Source organism: Mustela putorius, unplaced genomic scaffold (assembly GCF_011764305.1).
Source record: "Mustela putorius furo isolate JIRA1106 unplaced genomic scaffold, ASM1176430v1.1 tig00003898_pilon_pilon_pilon, whole genome shotgun sequence".
NCBI lineage: Eukaryota > Metazoa > Chordata > Mammalia > Carnivora > Mustelidae > Mustela > Mustela putorius.
This window is the reverse complement of record NW_025422047.1, coordinates 17889904-17915444: the sequence shown is the minus strand read 5'-3', so window position 1 is coordinate 17915444 and position 25541 is coordinate 17889904. Positions and strand designations below refer to the sequence as shown.

At 47.5% G+C, this 25541-nt stretch overlaps 1 protein-coding gene across 2 annotated transcripts in view; it reads left to right on the top strand.

Annotated features, from left to right (window-relative positions):
• Positions 1-6847: 6847 nt before the first annotated feature.
• The window catches only part of GNB5 (G protein subunit beta 5), a 43698-nt gene continuing 25004 nt past the window's right edge, over positions 6848-25541 (top strand). Inside the window, exons 1-5 of one of the 2 annotated variants that reach the window (XM_045067840.1) lie at positions 6848-7102; positions 11060-11171; positions 19538-19674; positions 22627-22668; positions 24798-24874. In XM_045067840.1, the coding sequence (XP_044923775.1) occupies positions 6890-7102; positions 11060-11171; positions 19538-19674; positions 22627-22668; positions 24798-24874 (581 nt within the window). In that variant the 5' untranslated portion in view covers positions 6848-6889. Of the gene's footprint in view, positions 7103-10898; positions 11172-19537; positions 19675-22626; positions 22669-24797; positions 24875-25541 lie in introns of those variants that run through there. The other variant, XM_045067841.1, reaches the window with a different exon arrangement.

Genomic DNA, 25541 nt, shown 5'->3' with positions numbered 1-25541 from the left:
TTGGGTCAGGTTTGGTTTTTGTTTTGTTTTGAGGCTCCACACCCAGTTTGGGGCCCAGACTCACAACCCTGAGATCAAGACCTGAGGTGAGGCTGAGAGTCGAGCACTTACAGGACTGAGCCACCCAGGTGTCCCGGGTCAGGTTCTTTCAATTGCTAGGAGACTACATTTTTCTTAGGTGCACAAGGTTTGTGCCTTTTTTTAAGGATTGTATACTTGAAGATGTTGATATCTTTTTATGGATTCATAATACCCTGTAAAATATATATAAACATTTTTAGAGGGAAAGCAAATATGCCCTAAATTCTGGCTCAGGCTGTCTCCATGGGCTCCCAAATGGTGAGGGAATTGAGGAGCCATTGGCAGACACTTGGCTGGGTTTCTGATCAGCACCTGTGCCCTTCTCCGTGCCTTTCTCTGCTCCTCATCACCCTTCCCTTTTGGTTCCCATAGGTCAGGGTTTGTGACTGTTTTGCAACACTCCCCCTGGGCTATCAGCCAGTGACAGTGTCTATCTCCTTTGCTACCCTGGAAGCTCCTGGAGAGCAGGTCCACATCTTATTCTTCCCCGCGCTCATGTTAATGCTGGCGAGATGAGACAGAGCTGCAGGAGCAAGGTCCTATTAGAGGGCAGGACTGGGGGTCAGCCTTGGGAAGGAGCAGATCTTGTCTGGGAACAAGACAAGGGGGCCTGCAGGGCTGAGAAATGTATGCATGGGGGAGGGGAAGGGCACACCTCCCACCTCTCCATCCGTCCCACAAATCTGATGGTGGGCAGAACTTCCGAGATGAGAGGAGCTGGTGGGATGAGGACAAGCAGGCGGAAGTTGCTGATGGACAGTTGGGGCGAATGTCAGCATGGCTCAGTGAAGCAGACCATGCATTCATGAGGCTCCAGCCTGCCCAGGCTGCCTCCTGCAGAGGTCAGAGAACTGGGCTCGAGAAGCAGGTCAGCAGAAGTTTCAAGGGCATCTGCTGTGGATGGGCAGAAGTTTGCCACGGGCAGTGACTGCCCGTGGGAAGGGTCAAAGCCTCTGAGCCACGACGCCCAGATAAGGAGATTAGAGGTACAGCTTCTACTTTCTCGCCTTCACCTTGGAGCTACAACTCTGACTTCTCAGCTGGGCGCTCCGAGTGCTGACTCTGTGGAAGGTAGGTATGTGCTAACCATATATTAGCATACTCGGGTTTTCCTGCATGCTCACGTACGTGTTCTGTGTGCACACACCAAGGTGTTGACTGGGCGCTCATGAGGAGGGAGCGCAGGTGAACCGCGGTAGTGGTGGGTAATCTGCATCTTCTAATTGTTCTACGACCTATATGCATTTCTTTTGAAATAATAGGTGTTTTGTTTTAAAAATATATTTAGTGTTGGCATTCGGGTGGAAAAAAACAGGGATCTGTAAAGTCATACAATCAGCTTTAAAAATTGATCCAGGTAACACTTTACATGTCAGTATAAGTCTCAGAATGCAGCTTATGGAAGAGGAAGAGTGTTGTTGTTGTTGTTGTTGTTTTTTAAAGATTTGTTCATTTTCAGGCGCCTGCCTGGCTCCGTCGACTAAGCATCTGCTTTTGACTTGGGTCGTGATCTCAGGGCCATGGGACTGAGGCCCGCATCGGGCTCTCTGCTTAGTGATGAGCCTGCTTCTCTCTCTGCCTCGGCCTGCCGCTCTGCCTACCTGTGATCTTTGTCTGCCAAATAAATAAAATCTTTTAAGGGGCACCTGGGTGGGTCAGTCAGTCAAGCATCTGCCTTCGTCCCAGGTCATGATCCCAGAGTCCTGGCATCAAGCCCCACATCGGGTTTCCTGCTTAGTAGGGGAGACTGCTTCTCCCTCTCCCTCTTCCTGTCACTCCCTCTGCTTGTGCTCTCTCTCTCTGTCAAATAAATAAATAAAATCTTTTTTAAAATCTTTAAAAAAAATTTATTCATTTTAGCGAAAACATGTGGGCACATGAGCCATGGGGAGGAGTAGAGGGGAAGAGGTGCAGAGGGAGAGAGAGAGAAAGAGAATCCTAAGCAGACCCACCCCCGCAGCGTCCCCACCTGCTGAGCTTGGAGCTCTTTACTGGGTTGGATCCCAAGACCCCGAAACCATGTCCTGAGCCAAGGTACTCCTGAAATAGGAAGATGTTTTGATACAAACATCATATAGTCATAAGTCTGTGTAATTTATCTACATTGTCATGTGTGTCAAAAGTTTATTCTTTTTATTACACATCACAAGTTATCTAATCTGTTGATGAACATTTGGGTTTTTCCAGTTTGGAGTTATTGTGAATAAAGCTGCTATGAAATTAGTTTTTCTTTTCTTTTTTTTTTCTTTGAGAATAGAATTATTTGTTTCTGATGAGTATACATCCAGGAGTAGAAGTGCCAGCTCCCAGGTTATATATATATGTGTAGCTTTAGTAGGTCTTATCAACCAGTTTTCCAAAGTGGACATACCAATTTATATTCCCGTCGACAAGACCACTTCACCACACCTTGCCCACACTTCAAATGGTCAGTCTTTTGCATTTTAGATATTCCAGTATATAAACATTGGTATAGCAGTGTGGTTCTCATTTACATTTCTTACATGACTAATGATATTGAGCATTATATGTTTAGTGAGCATATGAATGTCTGCATTTGTGAAGTGTCTGTTCAGAGTCTTGTATTTAAAAACTAATTTTTAATGAGATAATGCACATAACATAAAACTCAGCATTTTATCTATTTTAAATTTTTATTTATTTTAAAGGATTGAGAAAGGGGGCACACAGTGGGGAAGGTCAGAAGGAGAGGGACAGAGAATCTCAAGTAGACTCCCTACTGAGCACAGAGTCTGATGTGGGGCTCGATTCCACCACCCTGAGATCAGAACCTGAGCTGAAATCAAAAGTCAGATGCTTAACTGACTGAGCCACCCAGACACTTCAAAACTTAGCATTTTAAAGCATACATTTCAGTGGTTTTTAGTATAAACACAATGATATGCATTATCTAATTCTACAGCACTTCCCTCACCCCAGACAAGAAACGCCACACCCACTAGGCAATCACACCCCATTCTTCTACTTACGGGCAACCTCTCACTTACCTTCCGTCTGTACAGATTTGCCTATCCTGGACATTTCATAGAAATTGAGTGGCAGTTAGTGGCCTTTTGTGTCTGACTTATTTCACTTAGCAGAATGGATCAGAATTTCATTCTTTCCTATTGTCAGATAACATTTTACTGTATGGATATACCACATTTTGTTTACCCATTTATCGGTTGACGGATTTGAGTTGTTTGCACTTTAAGCTTAAATGCTGCTATAAACATTCATGTGTAAGTTTTCATGTGAGCATGAATTTTCAGTTATCATGGGCACATGAACCTACGAGTGGATTTGCTGGGTGATACAGTGACTACTCTGTTCAACCCTTTATGTAACTGCCATCCGGTTTCCTCAGCAGCCGCACCATTTTACATTCCCAGCAGCAAAGCATGCAGGGCTTTTTACCCATTTTCAACTGGGTCAGTGAAGCATTATTCTAAAAGTAAAAACTGGAGATATCTTATATATCCAATAATAAGAGGTTGGTTTAATAAATCATGATACTACATGGTATAGAGTAATATTAAAACTATTATCAAAAAACAGATCTGTAAGGACTAACAGAATAAATTGGATTAAAAAAGCAAATAGCTAATAGCCATATTTGTGTAACTCACAAGTTTTAACTATGATGTCAAAAAAGTCTAGAAGAATATGCAGCAATTCTAAATATGGGGAGAGAACACAGAGCAAGTCGTAGGGACTTTCACGCCTGTCTTTCTGTCTTTGGTTTGCAGTCTTCTACTTTTATTTATTTGTTAAGATTTTATTTTCTTATCTGGCAGAAAGAGACACAGTGAGAGAGGGAACACAAGCAGGGGGAGTGAGAGAGGGAGAAGCAGGCTTCCTGCAGAGCATGGAGCCCAACACTGGCCTCAATCCACAACCCTGGGATCATGACCTGATCCAAAGGCGGACGCTTAACCAACTGAGCCACTCAGGTGCCCCAAGGTCTGAACTCTTAAAAATAAATACGAGGTGGTGGATTTTGGGGGTAATTTTTAAATTATTTATTTAGATGAAACATATCAAGGAAATTTTGTGTTTGGCTTGGGCTTAGGGGTAGGTCTGAGAAGTTCTGTGGACTACTGCAGAACAACTTCATGCCAAGGCTTGTTAAAATGGGGCATTTTTATCTTGTCAAAATGCTCAGTGAAGCATTTGTTCTAGCTGTTAAAAGTTCCCTCATTATAAAAAGGATTATTGACAATAAGGATGGTAGAACGCACTACAATTAAATCTGGCCATGATATAAATGCTAAATGAAAAACATCAGTATATAAAAAATATAAAATCTACTCTTGCATATGCCAAAATACGGACCAGGAGTCTTTCCGGGCAGTGGAATTATAGGTGATTGTCTTCTTCCTTATGCCTTTTTGATTTTTCCAGACTCACAATGCCCATGTATAAAATTTATAGTTTTCAATACTGTAATATATCAAATTTAGTTTGTAGCTTGCCCATGCTTAACCAATCAGATCCAAAATGCTAGCCATGTGAAATGATTTAAGGTTGATATGTCTCAAAGCTTATGGTCTCCGTGAGAAAATGATGTTTTCTAAGAATACGCTATGGCACATGTAGACAAAAACACTAGTAAGCAAACAACTAAAGTTCAAAATTATGTATTGCATACAATTCTGATTTTTTTAAAGTGTAAACATATGTTCATGAAAACACTAGAAGAAAACAAAATGTTAACAGCAATCAGTTTGTTAGTATAGGGCATGCATGTGATTAATTTTCCTTCTTCCTGTCCTTCTGTTTCCAGTTCTAATAAACATGTACAGCCTTATCATTTGAAAAAGCTTAAAATTCAGTCTGGGAAGGAAAACAGTGTCTCTCCCCAGATTTGGAATACTGGCATTTTCTTTCCTTCCCTTTTTCTTGCTCTCTCGCAACTCCTGGCCATCCTGGGATTCCTTCTCCACTCAGTTCCCACAGTTCCACTCATCTTCCATTCCCCCAGCTCTGTCCAGAGCTCATTTCCTCTTCCCCAGATCACGATAACAACCTCTTACCCTAGTTGATTTTCCTGCTGTGCATTCTCTCTCTGACCTACTTCTGGAAGCACAAATGCTGGAATAATCCGCTCGCATGACGTTGCTCCCTTGTTGAAAAAACCATGGCTCACGTTCCTAATGCTATTACTTGGAGTCCTCAGCATGACCTTGGGACTGGCAGGCCTGGGCAGTGGGGGACAGCATTACTGCATCCTCGCCAAAGGCTAGGCTCCAGGGGGCAGCCTTCTTTAACTCATATTTTATGAAAAGGCAGAGCATCCTGACTGCACCAGCTTCACGAGAAGGGTTGTGGAGTCCCGCTACACACAGATTTAGGCTCCACTGCTGACCTCGAACTTACTTAATCCTGAGTTATTTCCCCAGCTACGACAGGGATATCTGCTTCCTTCCTGGGGTGGCTGTGAGCAGTCAGGGCCAAGCGCTCCGTGGTGATCGGTGGCTGGCTCTCTTCTGATCTCTCATCCTTACGGGATGGCCCTCTCCTTCTCTGTCACATAGAGATCTCAAGAACTACTATCAGCTGCCCCTTTGCTGTAGGAGTTCACCCCAGTTCGTTCTCCCCATTCTTCATCCAGTCCCAGGGTGACCTCTGCATGGCAGACATTTCCCCTTTGAGGTGTCCCCACTGCCACCTGCCCTACAAATACATTCCTCTCCAATTTGGCTCTGTTGAAATGTTCAGACCAGTGGCCCAAACCTCCTTATACTCAGGGGGTCATTTCTTTGAACCTTGATGTGGTCCACTCTTTGAAACACCTATTAAATTGGCTCGGCTGTGATGGTTGTCCCCTGCCCCCCTTAAGGTCCTCGTCCTCATCTCCAGCAGTGACACCGCAACACCTAGCCTCCCAAACAGAAACCCAGCAGGCTTCATGGACCTCTCCCTCTCCTTATCCCCCCACGTCAACAAGTCTAGCTCCCTCTTCTCAAGCATGGCCCGAAACCATCCTACACCATTGCTTTATGTAAGGCCTTCATCACGTTCTGCCTTAAATGTGGCCATAGGCTCACTTCTGCATTTCCCACATCTCCAGCCTCATCCCCCGCCCCTCCTTCCCGCTGCTGCTGCTGCTGCTGCTGCTGCCCCCACAGCCACTCACAGCGCAGCTTCACATCCATTATATTCCAGCCTTGAGCTAAGCTTTATGCACTGCCTTTCATAAATCCCCTGGTGATTTCTCCTGTTACGGTAGATGTTAAGATCCCCATGTGATTGATTAGCAAAGATCCACAGAAGCTCAAGTAACCTGCCTAAGAAGTGGAGCCAGGGTCTGGACAGCCAGAGCCAGCACCCTCAGCCACCAGATGGTTTTGCTTCTGTGTTTGCCCTCCCTTCAGTAGCCTTGACCTGTTGGTTGACTTCTGGATGAACAGATAGGGGCCCTGGGTCTGTGGCTGTCCAGTGTTTAATAAATGGGATGTGTCCCTTGCAGAGAACCAACACTATGTTTACTCAGCCTTGGGGTATTGGTTGAAATCAGGTTCTACCACTTTCTGACTCTCATCTTCCCTCCAAAAGTTTACCTTTAGGGAAAGAATTTTTTTTTTTAAGTTTTAAATTATAATATCTATTATAATGACACTTTCCACTGTGGAGTGCCACAGGATTAAATGGTAACCCCAGAAAACCTATTCTGATACTTTCTTACTGATTAAATAAACGAGCTGGTGTTGACCCAGTGTGTTGTAATAAATCAAAGGTTATAAATTGACTGCATATACTTTATCCCACATGTAGAAGTCTGAGCAACCATTGTGATCAAAGGAAGATGCAGTTTAAAAAACTGTTTCTGTTGGCTTTTCTCCTGCACAAACGTCCTTTTCTCTCTCTTTTTCAGTTTCATTTTGGATTAAAGATGTGCGATCAGACCTTTCTCGTTAATGTATTTGGCTCCTGTGACAAATGTTTCAAACAACGGGCTCTGAGACCAGTTTTCAAGAAATCTCAACAGCTCAGCTACTGTTCAACATGTGCAGAAATCGTAAGTGCCACTTTAAAAGAATTCGGGTAGTTATATTGTTTTAAAATGATGGCTAATATCAGGGTCCTGTGACAGATGAGTCACCATCCCATCGGTTTATTCACACAGACATTTTGAACACTCTTGGGCTGAATGATGCAGCATAATGTGGGGATTTCAAGGTGTGAACCCTCTGACCTCTGGGGTTCAAATCGTAGTTATGTTCCTTGCGTTCTGACTTAGGAGGTCAGTTTTCAAATATGTAAAATAGGAACAATAACATCTATCTCATAGGGCTTTATGAGAATTCAGTGAGTTCATTTGATAAAGCATTTAAAACAGTACCCAGCAGAGGCCGTGCTCAATGAATGTTTTAGCTATTACTACTTTTTTAGGGCTAATGCTTTTTGCTTTTGCTTTCTGTCTGCTTGACAAGTAACCAAGCTAAAATAGACTCTGGCAAACAGACAGCCTGAAAGTGCCTCTCCGAAGGCCATGATCCAGATTTCCAGCTCTGCTGAAGACTGGACCCTCCAGGGCCTCTGTAGAAAGCAAAATTAAGTTCAAGGAAATGTGCTCCTTAGGCCTAAGATGCTGAGGGCCAGGGACTGAATATAAATCCTTACATTTTTCAAAGAACATAAATCAGTCCTTACTAGAGGTGGCTTTGTAGCATGCCCATAGCATGGCGGAAGCCCTAGAAATTAGCCCTGAGCGGATGTGCAGAGCCAGGCTCAGTAATACAGCTCAGCAGAGCCCCCAGCTGGTCAAAAGTGGTAAAGTACTTTTCTCCAAAATCCCAATTGGAAATGCCTCATTATCAACAGTTTTAAAACCATCTGCCAAAGAGAGGAAAGAGTATTTTTACATTTTATCCAACTGAAGAGGAAAACTCAGTATTCATCCTCTTGGTCCCACTGTAACCCCTGACAGTAATTACATTTAAAAAATTATTCTCGTAAAGCTAACGGAAAGTAAACAGCCCGGAGAGACACACAGGCTTTGGTACAGCGTCATAATCATGACATCACAAGATTCAGGCTCAGTGTAACGGGCTTCTATCCACAGCGCACCGTGTTCTAAACGTGGCTCTGTACATCATCAGACTGATGACATTTGGTTCTTAAAATAAACCTGCTTTCTGGGGCCCTGCCATCCTGGAGCAGTGCTACTTATTAATCTTAGCTATTTTTAAAATCTTTTTTAAACAGTTTCTTCTGTGGATACTGGGAGCCCAGAGTCCCTGTTGTCACATCCTGTAGCATCGAACATTCTCCCCAGGGCAGAGACTCCGCCTGGAGAGCTTTTCCAGGAAACTGTCACAGGCTATCTCCACAAGCACTTGGGGGTTCCCAAATATTCGGACACCCTCTTGTGGCTGAGGAGACATCCAAAGACTGACAGTAAATTTCCACCTGGGTTGCATTTGTGTAGCCCCCCCCCCCGCCCTGTCCCAGGCCCTTTTCATGAATAGGCGAAACGCTGTAACTCCACTCCTGCTGAAATGTAGAGGACCTCAACTTTTCTGATCTCCTTCTTCCTTACTTAGAAAAAGGAGTTAAAACCAAAGTACAGAAAGGCACTTTGCAAACTTTGCCATCTGTTAAGAAGTCACACGACCTTACCTCTAGATGGTAGGACCTCTAGAATGGAGGATGTTTGGGGTTTGTTTTAGAGAGAGGACCTCCAGAGAAGGGCACACCCCAGTGTGAAGCTCCGCTCACCCCAGGTCACAGGCAGGCACACATCCCAGGATGGGCCACAAGGGGTCACTGAGGATGTGATGAGAGGATGCTGTTTTGCTAGGCCTGAGGTGACCCTGCTGAGAAGTACCTCCCATGACCTAGTGTCTCATTTGAATTACTTCGGGCGAATTGCTCAAGTGTATCAGGGAGCCTTAATAATAATGAGCAAACAGTTTGTGTCAGGCACAGCTCTGAACGTGCTGCGTGGTCACCCCAATGAGGCCTTTCTGGGGAGGTGTTATCCAGTCACAGTTAAGGAGCCTGAGACACAGAGAAGTTAATCACCTGAAGCCACACAACACAGCCAGGGTTTATCCTCAGGCAGAATGACCTAGATGGGACTGGTGCTATCTTGAACTTTTGCTTTACAGACTCTGAAGCACAGTTCATATTTTTGCTTTTATAAGTAGTTGCATGTATCTAAAGCATTTATATTTATATATTGACATTTCATATTTGTTTCATTTTAATTATATATTTTACATATTCTGTTTAATACATCCACTTCATAAACTAACATTAACTGAGGACCTACCATCATCAATTACTATGCTAAATACTGAGGATAAATGATGAATAAAACTACACTGATGGAAAGGGAAAGGGGAGCTAGCTGGCAGTTAATACACACAAGCTATGATGGAGAAGTCTGCTAAGAGATTCACTCACATTACCTTACTTAAGTCTTGTAACAGCCCAATGAAGTAGATTTTTCAGATAAGGAAACTGAGGAGCTCAGAATCTAACCTCCTAGACCACCATGTATAGATGAATACAGATTCCTTCCAACTTTTCTTTGGTAAAGAGCTGCCCAGGACAACAAGTTGAGGCTAGATTGTTCAGGGAGTAAGGGGTGAGGATAGCCCCCCAAATCCTCTTGGGAATGTTTGCTCTGGAATTTACAACCTTAAATTAGCCTTCTCATTTTGCGCGCGCACGCACACACACATATACACACCAGGTCATGGATAGAGGAAAAGGGAGAAGCCATGGTTTGGATCCTCCCCACTGAAGTCCAGAAGGCAGGTAGCCCGAAGAAGCCACATTGCCTCAGTCCAAATTCTGCCTTCGCCTCTTTCTCAAGGTGTGACTCAAGCAGATCACTTAACCCGTGCCTCCGTGTCCTCGTTTGTAAAATGGGGACAACAGTATCTATTCAGGGTGATCACTGCAATTTACTAATGTAAAGTGCTTGGAACAGTGCCTGGCACTGCCGGGGACTGGGAAAAAGAGATGCTTGAGCCTGCCATGACATCACTAAATTCGCTAGTTACCCCTAAATACCCACTAAATTCATTGCCCCTAGTAACCTTTCATTCTGGGGTGGAGGAAGCTGCCTCAGAAGGGACACATCTGAGATCACGGAGTGTGGGTCCAAACACCCGGGTCTGGACCCCTGTATACTAACCCCGGCTCTGCCAGCACCTCGTTTTGCTGACCCCAGGCCAGGGACTTAATTCCCTATGTGAAGAGAGGAAAAGCAAAACCAAGAGTGCGCTTCCTAATGCCGCAAAGCCTCTACAGCTTCTCAGAAGCCAGATTTCGCTTTATTTTTGTATATTTAAGTCAACAAAGGAGGAACGTTTCCCATCCGTTGTGGGGAGCGGCACCCAGGTGAGGCCGGTATCAGTGTATGAGCGGTGCGGGCTGGGCCTCGTTGGGCAGTCATCGCTCATCCACTCTGCAGGCGCAGCCACTGGGCAGCCTATCAAGGCCCACTGAGGGGAGACCGGTGCAGGGGAAGGGGAGAGTAGGAAGGCCGTGTCAGCGGGACTTCACCGGCTCCCAGGAGCCGGGCAGTCCTGGGTTGGAATCCCAGTTTGGTCCTTCATCAGGTGCGTGTCCTCCGGCAAGTCACGTTACCATCACTGAGCCTCGGTTTCCCCACCGGTAAAATGGGCACGATACTCCCGGTTTCTCCCGGGTGGTGTGCGCAGCAGCAGCACCGAGGGCATCGCCCTGGGCACAGCGCCAGCGTACTGCAGGTTCAAGGGCGGGGGGGGGCGGCGGAGGGGGCGCCGATGCCCGCCCGTGTGGCGGGCGGAGGGGGGAGTCGGCCGCCGCAGCCCGGCTCGCAGCCGCCGCGTCAGCGCCGGAGGGCGGGGCCGCGCTCGGGGAGACGGCGGTGGAGCTGCGCGGGGCCGCTCCCGCACGCTCGCAGCCCAGGCCTCGGTCGCCCGCTCACCCGCATCCCGGCTCTCCGCTTCCCTCCCCGCCGCGTCCCGGCGCGAAGATGGCAACCGACGGGCTGCACGAGAACCAGACCCTGGCGTCGCTGAAGAGCGAGGCCGAGAGCCTCAAGGGCAAACTGGAGGAGGAGCGGGCCAAGCTGCACGACGTGGAGCGTGAGTGCGGGCCGGGGCGGGGGCTGCGCGCCGGGAGGCGGGCGGAGGGAACCAGACCGGCCCCCGGGGGAGCGCGGCTGGCGGGGGCTGGGGGTGGGCGCTGGGCCTCCCGCGGAGGGAGCCAGGCCTGCGCCGGCGCCAGGGACGGGCCCCCGGTTCCCGGGCGCCAGGTGAGGCGCGGGTCGCGGCCCGGAGCCCCGGGGTGCGCGGCCGTGGGGCCGGAGCGGGGAGGCCCGCGGAGACGCGGGACACCTTGCAGAGCACACACCCCACCCTCCGCTAGCGGAGGCCGTTCCGCCTCTGGGCGGGGGCGCCTGTGGTAGCAGCCCCTGGCCGCTGTTCTTACCTCCCACCCTACCCCCTGAAGGATCTTGGGACCAGTTCCCTCCATCACCTGCCTGGGAGCTGCGAACTGGTTGCCTTCCTGCCGGAGCCGGGTGGAGGGGGGTGTCGGCCGTAGCCGACGTCGGAGCCTTGGTGGGCGCGGCCTAGGGTAAACTCCCGTTTTGTTTTTCCATCATTTAGCTTTCTCCATCACTGTGGAGCCTTTTCTCAGTTTTGCTTTTACGAGGAACCAGGCTCTGAGTTTAAAACCTCGTTTTTCCACTCTGCCCCCTTTCCTTGGGCGAGGGGGTGTGGAGAACCAGATGAGGGAAAAAGGCAGAGGAGAAGAAGCAAAAGGGAAAAGCGAAAGGGGGGGGGGGAGCAAAAGAAAAAAAAAGCAAAAGAAGCTTTTGAATGGATGCGGTGCGTTTGGCATAAAAGAGCAATGCCACTCTTAAATAAACTTAATTATTGACCACCACCATAATTCAGAAACGGCTCTGTGATTTTTATGAGCCAGCAATTAAATAGCCAGGTTAAATGACTCTTGGTGGGATCCGCTTCTCTTTACTGTCAGATGGTTTGTCCTCAGCAGAGTTTGGGCTCAGGGCCAGGCTTGGGGAAGTGGCTTTATCTGCTTTTCAGCTCCAAGGGTGGCAGCTCCCCTTTGCTGAGCACAGCCTCCCCCCACACCACACCCCCGCCATGGTACCCTCAGGCACCCCTCAGGCTCCTACCATTTCTATCTGGTGCCACCCCTTTTAAAATCTATTTGGAGAAGAAACATGGGGTTCATGCTAGGTCGTTGAGCGCCTGATGCCTTTCTTTGAAAATCACTTGATAGAAGCAGATGATGTGATTCTATAGAGTGTGCTTTCTTTCCAAGGGGACTTCTTTAAATCAGAGACATGCTAAACCGCTTATCATTTAGGGATGTGTCCAGCTACAATGAACCATAAACCCCAAATAAAGCAAATTGGGAGCTATTTTCCTTATATCACAGGAAGAAGTGTCAATGACCACTAGCTTTGGTTCAGCTGCCTAGTGTGCCATCTAGGACCCAGACTCCAGGCTTTCTTCTCCATCACCCTGAAAACACTGGCATTAGCCCCATGATTATACTATGACTGCCACAGCTCCATACATAACCTCTGTCTCCAGGGCAAGAAGGGGCAATGTGGGCACCAGCCTCTTGTTTTCCTTCTTATCAGGATAGCAGAAGTTTTCCCCAAAGCCTCCTTTCTCCCAACAGATTTTGTACTTTATTGGCCAGAAGTAGGTCACATAGCTATTGCAAGGAAGACTGGGAAAGGGAGAAGTGAACTGGACACATTGTCATCCCCAGATAAAGCTGGGCTTCTGTTGTCAGCGAGCGGTAGGGAACAGCAATTGGGAGGCACTGGGCAAAGTCTGCCTCATTTCACTCTGCCAGTTCCTGCATTGTACAGATGCTGTCGATGATGCTGTCTGTGTGGGGTGGGTGCCTCTGAGGTCAGTCTTCTGACTTCTGCATGTTACAGATGAGGAAACTGAGTGAAGGGACTTGCCAGGGGACTGCAGCCAGTAAGTGGTGGGACCAGGATTCCAGCCCAGGCAGTCAGAACTCCAGCCCAGCCTCACTTCAGCTCTGTGCCTAGTCCCTTTGGGCTCTGTGCAGAGGAGGTCCTCAGCAGGGCAGACTGCCTGCAGGGAACCTCTCAGCCTTTTCCTTGACTTGGGAAATGGCCTTAAGGCAGAGAGATAGTCAAGGTAGAGCTTTTCAACACAGAACCCCCACCCTGCCAAGGATGCAGTACCCTCAGAAGCCAGGGCTGAATTGTGGACTCACAGTGGAAAGGTCTGTCTCCATATGGATAGAAGTCAGAACTTTGGCCACCGTTAAATAGAGGAAATGGCTTATATGGGTCCCAAGGGGAAGCCAGCCTACATGAAACTCCATAGCCCGGGGCCTTGGGCCCCTGCCTTTCACCTTATTCCTTCAGAGCTTCCTCCTCCCTAGATGTTTCCCCTTACAGGATGTTTCGTGATGTTTCCCCTGCCTTCTGCTTACCTTCTACCATGGGTAAGTGTTTCCTTCCTTGATTGTAAGACATTTTAGAATCATGAAGTTATAGCTTATATTAGTTTCCTCTTGCTGTTGTAGAAATTTCCCTAAACATAGGGGCTTAAAGCAACATAAATTTACTCTTCTACTGTTCTGGACATCAGAAGTCTATAGTGGGTCTTCAGGGTCACATTCCTTCTGGAACCTTTAGGGGAGAGGTTCTTTCTTGCCTTTTCCAGCCTCTGGAGGCTGCCTGCAATCCTTGGCTTGTGGCCCCACACCCTCTGACCTTTCTGTCATCACCTTCGTTGACCCTGATCTGCCTGCCTCCCTCTCATAAGGACCCTTATGACTACAGTGGACCCACCTGTATAAATCAGGGTAATCATCCCACCTCAAGATCCTTAACATAATCACATCTACAAAGCCCCCTTTGCCATGTAAAGTAACATAGTTACAGGTTCCAAGGATTAGGACATGGAGATCTTTGGAAGTCCAATCCCACAGTTCTCAAAACTAGAAGGGTGACTTGCTTCAGCCTCAGTCCTCGGGCACAAAAACTTTCCTTCCCCTCCTCTCCGTAACCTTATGGATGAGGAGACTGTTGAGATCCAGGGAAGCATAAAGGGAATGCCTTAAGCTTCTGCAGCTACTCTAAGGGAGAATGGGGGTTGGGGTAGATGCCAGGGTTTGGGCTCCTCATATTAGCTCTCCTTCTCACCCTGCTAGGCCATCTCTCAGGCAATGGAGATTTACATTAAAAAGGAAAAAAAATCCATGTATGTGTATGAAAAGGTCTCAATATGAAATTGAAAAAGTACAAAACAGTGTAAGATGACCTCATTAGCTTAAACAAGGGATGCTTGAGAATTTGTGGCAGGATGCATGAGAAATTTGTTTTCTCTAGAGGGAGTCCAGGGGAGTGAGGGGAGGTAGAGGTACTTTTCACTGTAGAGCCATCTGTGCACTTCCTGCTTTGATAATAAAAAATGAGAACTGGAATGAGAGTCAAGATCAAGAACAAAGATGAGAGTTCAACTTTAAAGAGTCCTTAACTTGAAATTAAACAGAAGAGTGAGCCAGGAAGGGCAGGAGGCACACTGTGTTTATGTCAGGCAGCATGTATGGTAGCCTTGTCGGGGCTGTGGGGGGCTTCTTCCAGATTTCCAGCCTCTTTGAGGGCAGATTCTAATCTAGCATAGGAACAAAGCCACTCAAAGAAGATGTATGTAATTTCTTGAGTACATATCTAGAGGAAATTTGGGCAAGTCACAGGACTTACCATCAGATGCTGTTTATTCACTTTTCTATCTCTTATCAGTGTAACTTTGTGAAAGGTTTTGTTCTCAAAGGCTATATGATAATAGCAGCCTTGGACTATTCTGGTTTTATGGTTTAAGGAGAAACGAAGGAAAACCAATTTCTGGATTAGTCTGAAGCAAATACATTGACTGGCTTTTTCCAAGTTTTAAGGAACTATGCTGTGCAGCCTGAGGCTGGATGTGAGTTTCCCTACAAACTAATCTTCTCGCTGCTGCTCTCGCCCATGCTGCCTGCAGCGAACCTGCCTTTCATCTCTCCCCTTGCTTCGGCTCTGTGTCCATAATTGCAACAAGCTAGCTCACACAAGTATCTCTAGGGTACCATCATAATAAACCAAGGCCCACTATAACAAATCTAGAAATCTAGGAGCAAACAAGCCATTCATAACCCCACCACCCAGAGGTAGCCACTTTGAATATTTTGATGTATTTCATAACTTATGATTTTATGTTTGTGCTAATTATTTGTGAGCATACTTGGGATTGTCCTAGATTCAGAGTTTGAGCCCAATTTTAAATTAACACAATGGATTCCATAGCTCCCCGTATCATTTTGCCATTCTGTTTAACGTCAATATTTTGATTTTACTGTATGGAGGCATGTAGTACTCCGTCTGAAAGACTGCACCATTGCTTAGCCTCTCCAGCTTTTAATTAGGGAATTCTGGGGAGATTTTTTTTCTGTGTCTAGCAAATGTATGTTTTGGAGCAATTCCAAAATCTCAAGCACACAGGAAGTCATGTGATTGCAGATGTTTTCCTTCCATCCAAGTGTTTGAGGGTTTTCATATCTCACCCCATTCAGTCCAGGGGTAGAATCAGAGAGGATCCATTTTTTAATTTTTTCATTTGTATTTTTTAATTGAATCTAGCTGACATACAGTGTTACGTTAGTTTCAGGTGTACAGCAGTGATTTGATAACTCTGTAGGTTATGCTCTGCTCACAAGAGTAGCTACCATCTGTCCCCAAACAGCTCTATACAATATCACTGACTGTACTCTCTATGCTGTTATCCCATTTTATCCCCGTGACTTAGTATTTTTTCTTTTTTTATTTAAATTCAATTAGCCAACTTATAGTACATCATTAGTTTCAGATATCACATCCAATAACTCATCAGTTGAGTATAACACCCAGGGCTCCTCACACCACGTGTGCCCTCCTTAATGCCCATCACCCAGGTTCCCATCCCCCCATTGTCCCCATGACTTATTCATTCCATAACTGGAACCCCGTACCTCCCTCTCTTCTTCCCCCATTTTGCCCATCCCCCACCTCCTCCCCTCTGGCAACCCTCAGTCTTCTCTCCGTATTTATGGGTCTGCTTCTGCATTTGTTTTGTTTTTTAGATTTCAAATATAAGTGAAGTCATATGGATTTGTCTTTCTCTGACTTATTTCACTGTCACAAATGATAAGATCTCATTCTTCTACAAGAAGTATGCCATATTTTGTGTGTGTGTGTGTGTGTGTGTGTCACATCTTCTTAATCCATTCCTCTATCAATGGACACTTGGGTTGCAAAATGAATTTTTTAGAATTAGCTTTAGATAATTTTTCATCCTCGGTTCCTTAGATCTTCCACCAAATAGTGGCCATCAAAGACCGTTTATTGGTGCAAAATTTGGAAGCTGATTCAGCCTCCCCTTTCCTTACTCCAGTTCCCATGGATCCTTCAAAACCAGGTACCTGTGACGTCCCCTCCTAATGGCACAGCTGCCGGCAGAGTCAGCCGGGTTACCCTGGGCTCCCCACCACCTCTGTTACCTCACTACAGCTGCGCTCTGCCCCCTGCAGACCATGAGCTCGGGAAGAGCAGGGACTGTCTTATTCTTTTCTATACCCGGCAGGTACTCAGGGTTCTAGAGACCTCATTCAAGCTGTAACTCTTCAATTTAACACATGTGAGATTTACCAGATAGAGATGGGATGGAGTGGGTTTAGAGTAAACCTATATATGGAAAGGAAAATGCAGTGAGAAAAAAATTATTAGTAGCCAGGATGTGGTCAGGCTCACATTAGATAAGGAAGGCCCCATATCGATTGGGTGAGTCATCTTTTTAATTCATTAATTTTTTTTATTTTCATGAGAGGGACATAAAATAGCTCTGGTTGTCCCCATGCTGAATTGGGGAAAGAAGCAATGATATCAATGTGAAGTTTCCAAACAAAACACCAGATAAAATGTGCTCACAGCTCTGAGCTGGTACAGACTTGTATAAATGGCCTATAAGAATTTAGAAAAGTCACCATCTTTAAACTATATTCAGTGTTTTTTTAAGAATGTATCTATAAAAAACTGCTGTGCCATTTGTGGCAATAAAGAATGCAATGTTTTGGGGTGTCTGGGTGGCTCAGTGGGTTGAGGCCTCTGCCTTCGGCTCAGGTCGTGATCCCAGGGTTCTGGGATCGAGCCCCGCATCGGCCTTCACGTCATAATCCCAGGGTTCTGGGATGGAGTTCCACACTGGGCTCCCTGCTCAGCAGGAAGCCCGCGTCTGCCTCTCCCACTTCCCCTGCTTGTGTTCCCTCTGTCACTGTCTGTCTCTCTCTCTCTGTGTCAAATAAATAAATAAAATCTTTTTAAAAAAATGCTTAGAGAACAATAGGGACATGTCAGAAGGTCGGGGCACTTGCTTGACAGGGGTCCCACGGAGCAAATCAGTGACTAGTTGAGTGTTAAAATAAATAATAATGCTGAGGGATTATAACCCCTTGAATAAGGTAAGAATCCATGAGTCCCTCTAATATGAATGGGTGAATAAATACACTGAAGAAGAGGGGAGGCTCCTTTTATTAGTAAGACAGCTAAAAATGCAGACGGAATGATGGAATTAGGAGAATCACTTGCCCACCATCATCATCACCCATTCAGGCAAGAATCATGAACAGATGTTGAAACGAGGGTATTGGAGTTTGAAGAGTGACAGTTTTGTTACAAAAGGCAAAATGGTAACTCTCCAGTGAAGAAACCCGGCGGACACCACCTCAACCGAATGGTCAGCGTGTACAGTGCCAGTGATGGGACCCAGGGACGACAGGTGCCTCCTGACAGGGCGCACTGGTGGGGACTCGGTGTCCGTCTGTGGCGATCCTTCCAAACACGCGTTGCCAGCGTCTGATCGTGAGCAGGCGGCAGACAAGCCCACGCTGGAAAACTCTAACCGGAAGCTAAAGAAACATGACCATTGAGGGCAGCCCATGGTTCTTGGATTCTCTTTTGCTGTAAAGATATTATTGGGACAATGGAGAGTAACTCAGTAAGGTCTGCAGATTGGATGTAGCATCACTTCGGTGTTTATGTTCTGACTTTGATAATGTGTTGTGTGGCTCTGTCAGAGTTCCTTGTTTTTAGGAAATAGACAATGCAGTGTGTAGAGAGACCGAGGGGAGGGAGGGAGGATTTCTGAGAAGTCGTGCTGTTGTCAGAGGCTTCAACCACAGCCCAGTCCGGCCCTTCTTGCCCCATTTCCATGAGGGAGGTGGCACTTCCCAGCATGTGGCGGCAGCTCCTGGGAAGGAAGAGGGCCACCGGCAGCCTTGCCTCACAACCCCCCAACCACCGTGCTGCGCCGCTGTGCTGAGACACCACACCTTTCCTGGGCCTGTCCCTTGTCTCGGATGCCTCTTTCCCTCCTTCTCACCTGCCTGGGGGAAAGGCCCAGCTGGGAGAGTTGGAGGAAGGAGAAGTGGAGGGGAGTGATTTGGGGCCCCAGTTTTTCCTTCTGGCACAGCCTCTAACCAGAAGGGCACTGCACAAGGGGTCGAAGCCATGGGGTCCCCCAGCCTCAGTCTCCTCATCTCTGGATGTGGGGCTGGGACATGACGGTCTCTTCATGGGAACGTGGCTCCTTCTGGGACTCCTCAGTGACAGGCTCAAGAGAGGCCTGGGCCCAGCCCCTGAGAGATTCCTTTTTGGAGCTCCTCCCTGGTGTGGGTTGCCCCTGTAGGTCACGTGTTTAGACTTGTAGAATACTGATCTTTATTGGCACCAGAAGTTTTCAGTAACCCCGGGGGCATACCATGTGGTGGCTCCCTCATCCATTCTTGCCTGCAGCACGTAACCAGACCCCCAACACATCCCAAGCCTGTGCTAGGTACAGGGGCTTCAGCCAGAAGTCACAGTGCCTGCCGAACAGCAGCGTGGGTGCACGTTTCGCCACCTAATGGGACAGTTCTTGTAAAGTCACTTTCCCTTGTGATTGGAAAGGTGGGTAAAAGAACCGAAAGCCCCAGCTTCTCTCCCAGTTGGCTGTCTGAACTTGTTGTAGCCAAAGAACCCTGTGAGCCTCAGTCTCCTCACCTGTTAAATGGGGACAGTGGTCTCGCTCTGCTGCTCATCCTGCCCACCTTGCAGAGCTATGGCCCTTCAACAGGAGAATTCTGTGTGGTGGAAGGCACGTTGTCTCTGTAGATGAGGTCATCTTGCTGATCCTTCAGCACACAAAGATAGACGTGCTCTGAAAGATGTGGGGTATTAAACACAAAGTGAGAATGACAGTGTTGTCTCTACCCTCTCCTGAGTTTAAAAGAGAGTTATGAAGGCATAATAGTAAAACAAAACCAAACCAGGAGAATCAAACTGTAGCCCCAAAGACCCATGTCATCCCTTTGCCGGCGTATGGCTCAGAATCCAGTCGTTGGTGACGGAACTGATTGTAGCCTGTCCTTCTAGTGCACCAGGTGGCTGAGCGGGTGGAAGCTCTGGGGCAGTTTGTCATGAAGACCAGGAGGACCCTCAAAGGCCATGGGAACAAGGTTCTCTGCATGGACTGGTGCAAAGATAAGAGGAGGATCGTGAGCTCCTCCCAGGTAGGTGGCATCTGCTCTGGGAGGGCGCGCAAGGGTCTGACTTGATCACTGAAGAAGAAAGAGAACTTTCCTTTTCAAAAAACCCTGTCTGCTCTCAATCCCTCTGCTTATTCTCCACAGGACGTGAGTTAGCATAGTGCAGCAGACTGTAGAATGTCACTGATTTGGGTGGATTCAGAGTTTATGGTAATAACTGAAATGTAAACTGTATCTGAGAAGCCATTCAGAATTATTTTTTCCTGAGCATACTTCAGGGCTATATTTGGGAATGAAATTCATTTTTTAGATAGTGGGGCATTTCCCCCCCAAATTGAGGACATACGTGCTTGTGGCTTCTTTTAGTTTAAGAGTTCCTAAACTCTTTTTATGCCTTAAAGAATAAATTTAAGATACGTATTTTGTAAAGTATAATTTTTCATTCATTTTATGTAGTTGACATAGTCTCTTCTACATCTTACGTACTAGTTTTATCTATTGCTGCATCACAAATTACCTCCAAATTCAGCAACTTAAAACAACAAATATTATTTCACATGGTTTCTGAGAGCCAGATAAGGGTGGCTTATCTGGGTGGGTTTTTTTTTTTTTTTTTATGTTATGTTAGTCACCAGTACGTACATCATTAATTTTTGATATAGTGTCCCATGGATGGTTCTGGCTCAGAGTCCGTCATGGGGTTACAGTTAAGATGTTGGTCAGGGCTGAGGTCACGGCACAGCTCCACTAGGGCAGAAACTCATTTCCAAAATGGCTCATCGACTGGAGGCCCTCCTTCTTCACCATGTAGACCTTTCCACAGTGCTGCTCACGAGATGGTAGCCAGCCTTCCCCAGAGCAAGAGGGGGAGAAGGAGGCCGAAGCCAGGCCGTCAAAGGTGACATTCCTTCACTCCTGCTGTTTTCCAACCCTGACATGAGGGAGGGGCCTCTACAAAAGTGTGACTCTCAGGAGTCTGGTGATCACTGCATGGTCCCTTTTATGTCTATTTTGATGTAACATGCATTGAAGTATAAAATTATAAACTGAAGACCCCTATTTTTATGGCCAGTTTGGTCTCCCCTCCCACCGTTCCTACTTTCAGCCCAGATTTTCCAAAGGACAATTTTGGGGTTTTTAATAGCCCTTTTAAATATAAAAACTGTACGTGATCTAAATAATCCACACCCTCCAACATCTGTGTCAGGTTGTGTTTGGTAAGGACAGGTGTTCTTAATCTCCTGTATTACCTATAGATCGAATGTGTCATGTTGTACTTGCTTTCTTTAAGTTCATAAAACATTTATCTCTTATGTATGTTACCATGTTAAAGAGACCCTGAAAAAGAGAACAAAGAAGCCATTTTACTCCCACCACCCTGTCCCCAAATGATTACTATTTCAGAGCATTTCTTTCCAGACCTTTTTTTTTACCAAGTGGTTATCAAGATACACATGTTGCTACCTAGCCTTTTTGACTTTTTTTTGTCCTTCAAAGTACAATAGATACTGGATTTTTCTGTCACTCACATGCTGTTCTTATTAGGGAGGGGAGGAGGGACGTTGCTGACACGCCGCATCCATCCCGCTCTGCTGCAGAGAAGACGAGAAGCGGGGTGGGCGTGGGAGGAGGCTGGAAACAGCAGGAACATTCTGGAGCAGACGGAGTGACTCAGAGCAGCCCTTCTCTCTCGCAGGCAGGAGATTAATTAGCCTGACTGCGTGGGGTCGGGCTTGGGGTGGGGGTGGTCTCTCCAGGTTCACAGGCCCCTGGTGTATAAATCTGGGCTTCTGGAGAGGCCCACATTTGGTGTCATGGCTGATTTTAGCCTCTTGGGTACCTTCTTCTCTCCAGAGCACACAGTGGGTGGGCAGTGGGGCCGGCAGGCAGGCAGTGTTGGGGAGGAAGCCGCCAGAAGGAAGGCCAGCTCGGGCAGCACACGGAGAGCCAGGCTCCAGGTGGGGGGGGTAAGCAGATGGCCCACTTCGACTTTTTTCCTGGGCCTTTTAGCCACATGCAGCAAGAATACGGAAGTCTTCCAGTGGATCGTGCAAGGAAAGCAACCATGTCACTTTGGATAGTCAGACCTTGCTTGTGTCCCTGAGTGGCATCTCTCCCCACCACCCTTACATCATTGTTCACATTTAGCTCCAAACGGCTTCAGTGATTACAAAAACCAAGCATGCCATGGAGGCGGCCAACCCGGCCATCTTCTTCCTCTGTCAGGCAGAGTCTGGGGGCCCAGAGGACCCGCACACCACATGCCGGGCAGGTGGCTGCCCTGTAGGGACCAGGGCTCGTGTGGGTTTGTATGACACAGACACGACTTTGTGGTGACCTCCGACAGCCCCAGTGTGACTGCAGCAGCCGTCACAGTGAAAGTAGCCTCGCCAGCCCTGAGCCCATCCTTGGCAGCGAGTGCTCTGCGGAGGGGCCCCACCGTGACAGACTGGAGTTGCACATTGTTCTCAGCACAGATGTGAAACGTCTGGGTGGGGAAGTGACACTGATATCAGGCCTGCGCAGCCCAGATTGGAATGTGTGCTGGTAAAGCTCTGGCCCAGAGAGTGGGGAGCACGGGGCACAGAAGCCAGGATGGCTGGTAGGGGTGGGGAGGGAGGAAGTACCCTGGCAAGTACCTCGAGGTAATTTCGGGTCTGTCTCACCCCTGTCTAGCTTCTTGTCAGGACGTGTGGGCGATGACAAGATACCAATAATCAGTGCTTGGTTTCTAAATGGTCTAGAAGTCTCTGAGCATTGCTTTGTATTCCACAAGCAGTGTCCCATTGAGAACTGAGCCTGTAATCGGGCTGGACAGTTCAACCCCTCATCCCCTCCCTGTTGTTCAGAGATTGGCTGGAGGTTCTGAGGTCTCCTGCACGCTGCCCAGCCAGACACAGCTCTCCCGAGCATTCTCAGCAGCTCCCTGTCAGGACTGGCTGACAACTCCTAAGCTGTTGACTCTTTTCCCTCCAGGATGGGAAGGTGATCGTGTGGGATTCCTTCACTACTAACAAGGTAAGAGGTTGTCCCTGGTGCTTTGAGCAGCACCTCAGAGTCCTAGCCCTGTCCTCTTCCCTGCCAGATACCCCCAGGCATGGTCATCCAGCTCCTCGGCTGCTTGTCTGGGGTTGGAAACCCCAGGAAAGCCCATCTTGTGTTGGGACAGCTCAGTAGCCCATGGCTGTGTCCATCTCCATCCTGAGCTGAAACCCCTCCTCTAGGAAGGAGCACACAGAGCCCCCAAAGAGGGCACTAACACGCCAGAAAGGGCCTGGCCTGGAAAACTCAGCACATTCACATATGCATATATTATTTTTCTCCTGAGGGGTGGTAGGAGGTTCCTGAACCCCCAGCCTTCTCTGCCCTCTGTGTCATTTTTTTTTTTTTACAATTTTATTCATTTATTTGACAGAGACACAGCATGAGTGGGAACACAAGCAGGGGGAGTGAGAGAGGGAGAAGCAGACTCCCCACTGAGCAGGGAGCCTAGTGCGGAGCTCAATCCCAGGACCCTGAGATCATGACCTAAGCCAAAGGCAGATGCTTAACCACTGAGCCTCCCAGGCACCCCTGTCCTCTGTGTCTTTGGCCAGACTCTGTAGCACCGTGGACATGAGCAGACGGCAGAGGCAGGGGGAAGCTGAGGATGCAGGGAGTTGAACCGACTCGCCAGTGATAGCCTGCAAGTCGGGCCTGGGCATGCTCAGCTCCAAATCTGACCTACATTTAGACTCTTAACTAGAGAGAAAGGCGAAAATCTCTCTGTAGAGGTGTGCTCACAAGCCTGCCTTGTGTTGCCTTTTACCGTAACAACTGCTATGTATTCCATAGTAGTTCTGTCATTTATATGGGGAAGGTCTTCTCTTTCACCATATGAGACAGAGACCTCTGTGTGCCTCAAACCCAGCAGCATCCACATTCTGCATGAGGGAACGTGTTTAGTAAGTGTTGTCGCAGACAGGTGCACACAGCCTGATCAAGGGGGGCCCAGAACCATCTTCTGGAGCAGAGTCCCTCATGATCAGGCCCCTGGGAAATAGTAAAGATGGCAGCTTAGCAGTTTGTTGGGGGTTTCCTCTCCAGCACCTCCCTCCATGGAGTCCTCTCCTTCAGCCAGCGCGCCTTAGTGTCTTCAAGAGTGTGTGTGGTTTTGTTTCTTCTGTTTAAAAGCCCTAGGATGTCATAGAGCACACACTGCCTGATTCCTGGGGAGCCGTGGTGTTGCCACTGTGGCCCCTGACAGGGAACATAGCCATTACTTATAAGGAACGGGGCCTGTGGCACCTTGTGCTTGGAGTGGCCGTTTGCTGCCGTGGGTTATTCTAGGCATCCGAAAGGCTGTAACTGAGAGTGACAGAATTTCTGTGAGCAGTATCAGGGCCCGTGTTTCCCCCACAAAAACACAGAGGATCATAACAGGAAAGAAGACCAGCACTGAAAGGTACTGAAACCATCTAGTCCCGTCCTCTCCCTTCACCGACGGGGAGAGACTGAGGGTGGACAGGTAGTCATCCTGCTTAGATGTTGCTGGTGTTGGAGCCAGGACCCGGGGCCTATGTCTCTCAGGGAAAAAAGCCCATGGACGCAGAAGTTTTCGCATTGTGGCTTTGTTCCCTGTCCGCATGCAGGAGAATGTGGGTGACACAACCACCAGCCAGGAGCAGGAACTGCTACCTCTAGGCCTCATCACTCCCACGTTATGGGGTCTCTCAAGATCACCCTGCCCTCGCCCGCTTTCGTTCTGACCTTCCCAGGAAGGTGTCAGGACCCACAGGGGACAGAGGCCCTTGGAGACTCACAGGGCAGCAAACACAGCATACATGTAAGGATCATTTACGAGTAGATTTTGAAAATAGGGAGAATCTGAGTAAATAAGGTAAAGCGTATAACTGAAGTGAAATTCCGACAGACCTTTCACAGAAAGTGAGCCCCAATATTCGTTCGGAAGAACAAGGGGAGTATCACACTAAGAAAGAAGTCGGGGCACCTGGGTGGCTCAGTGGGTGGAGCATCCGACTTCGTTTCCGCTCAGGTCACGATCTCATGAGTCGTGAGATCAAGCCCCACGTTGGGCTCCACACCTTAATATGTTTGTGTAGGAGTGCTGCTCGTTCCCTCTGTGAGGCTCACGTTCTGTGTTTCAGGAGCACGCCGTCACCATGCCCTGCACGTGGGTGATGGCCTGTGCGTACGCCCCATCCGGATGCGCCATTGCATGTGGGTAAGTAGGGGTCAAGCAGCTTTTCTGATCACCCGTCTGCCACAAAACACCGTTCGATGGGCAAACACAAGCAAGCAACCCGAACTTACTGTTTTTGTTCATTGGTTAGGCAGCGTGTTAAATTCCTCCCTGAACTCCGTCAAAAAAGAAACTACGAAACTCTCTTTCATACTTACTTTCATTACAGACTGACAGGAGCTTAAGTTTTAAACCTGCCTCCTCTGTTCTCAAATGCTGTCAGCTGGGACTATAAATTGCTGTAAACATTTTGGAGAACATGTTGGTGAGGTGTATTGGAAGCCTTGAAAAACTTATGACCTTCGATCTAGTGATTCCACACATCTTAACAACTTGCTTGAAAGGAGTGATCCAAAATATAGAAGAGCCACACGAGCAGTAATATTTACTGTAGCATTATCTAAAATAAAGCAAAGAAAGAGAGTCATAGGGAGGAATAATGTGTCCATCAAAGGAAATTATTCAAAAATGAAAACCCTCGGCCTCTAAGCAAAAAGTTTGGAGCCTTCTCCAGCCAGAGTCACACCAATGGTCATCCTCAACATCCCTCACTTTGAAGGGCCATTTGAGGCATCTTTTTTTTTTTTTTTTAAGATTTTATTTATTTATTTGACAGAGAGAGATCACAAGTATGCAGAGAGGCAGGCAG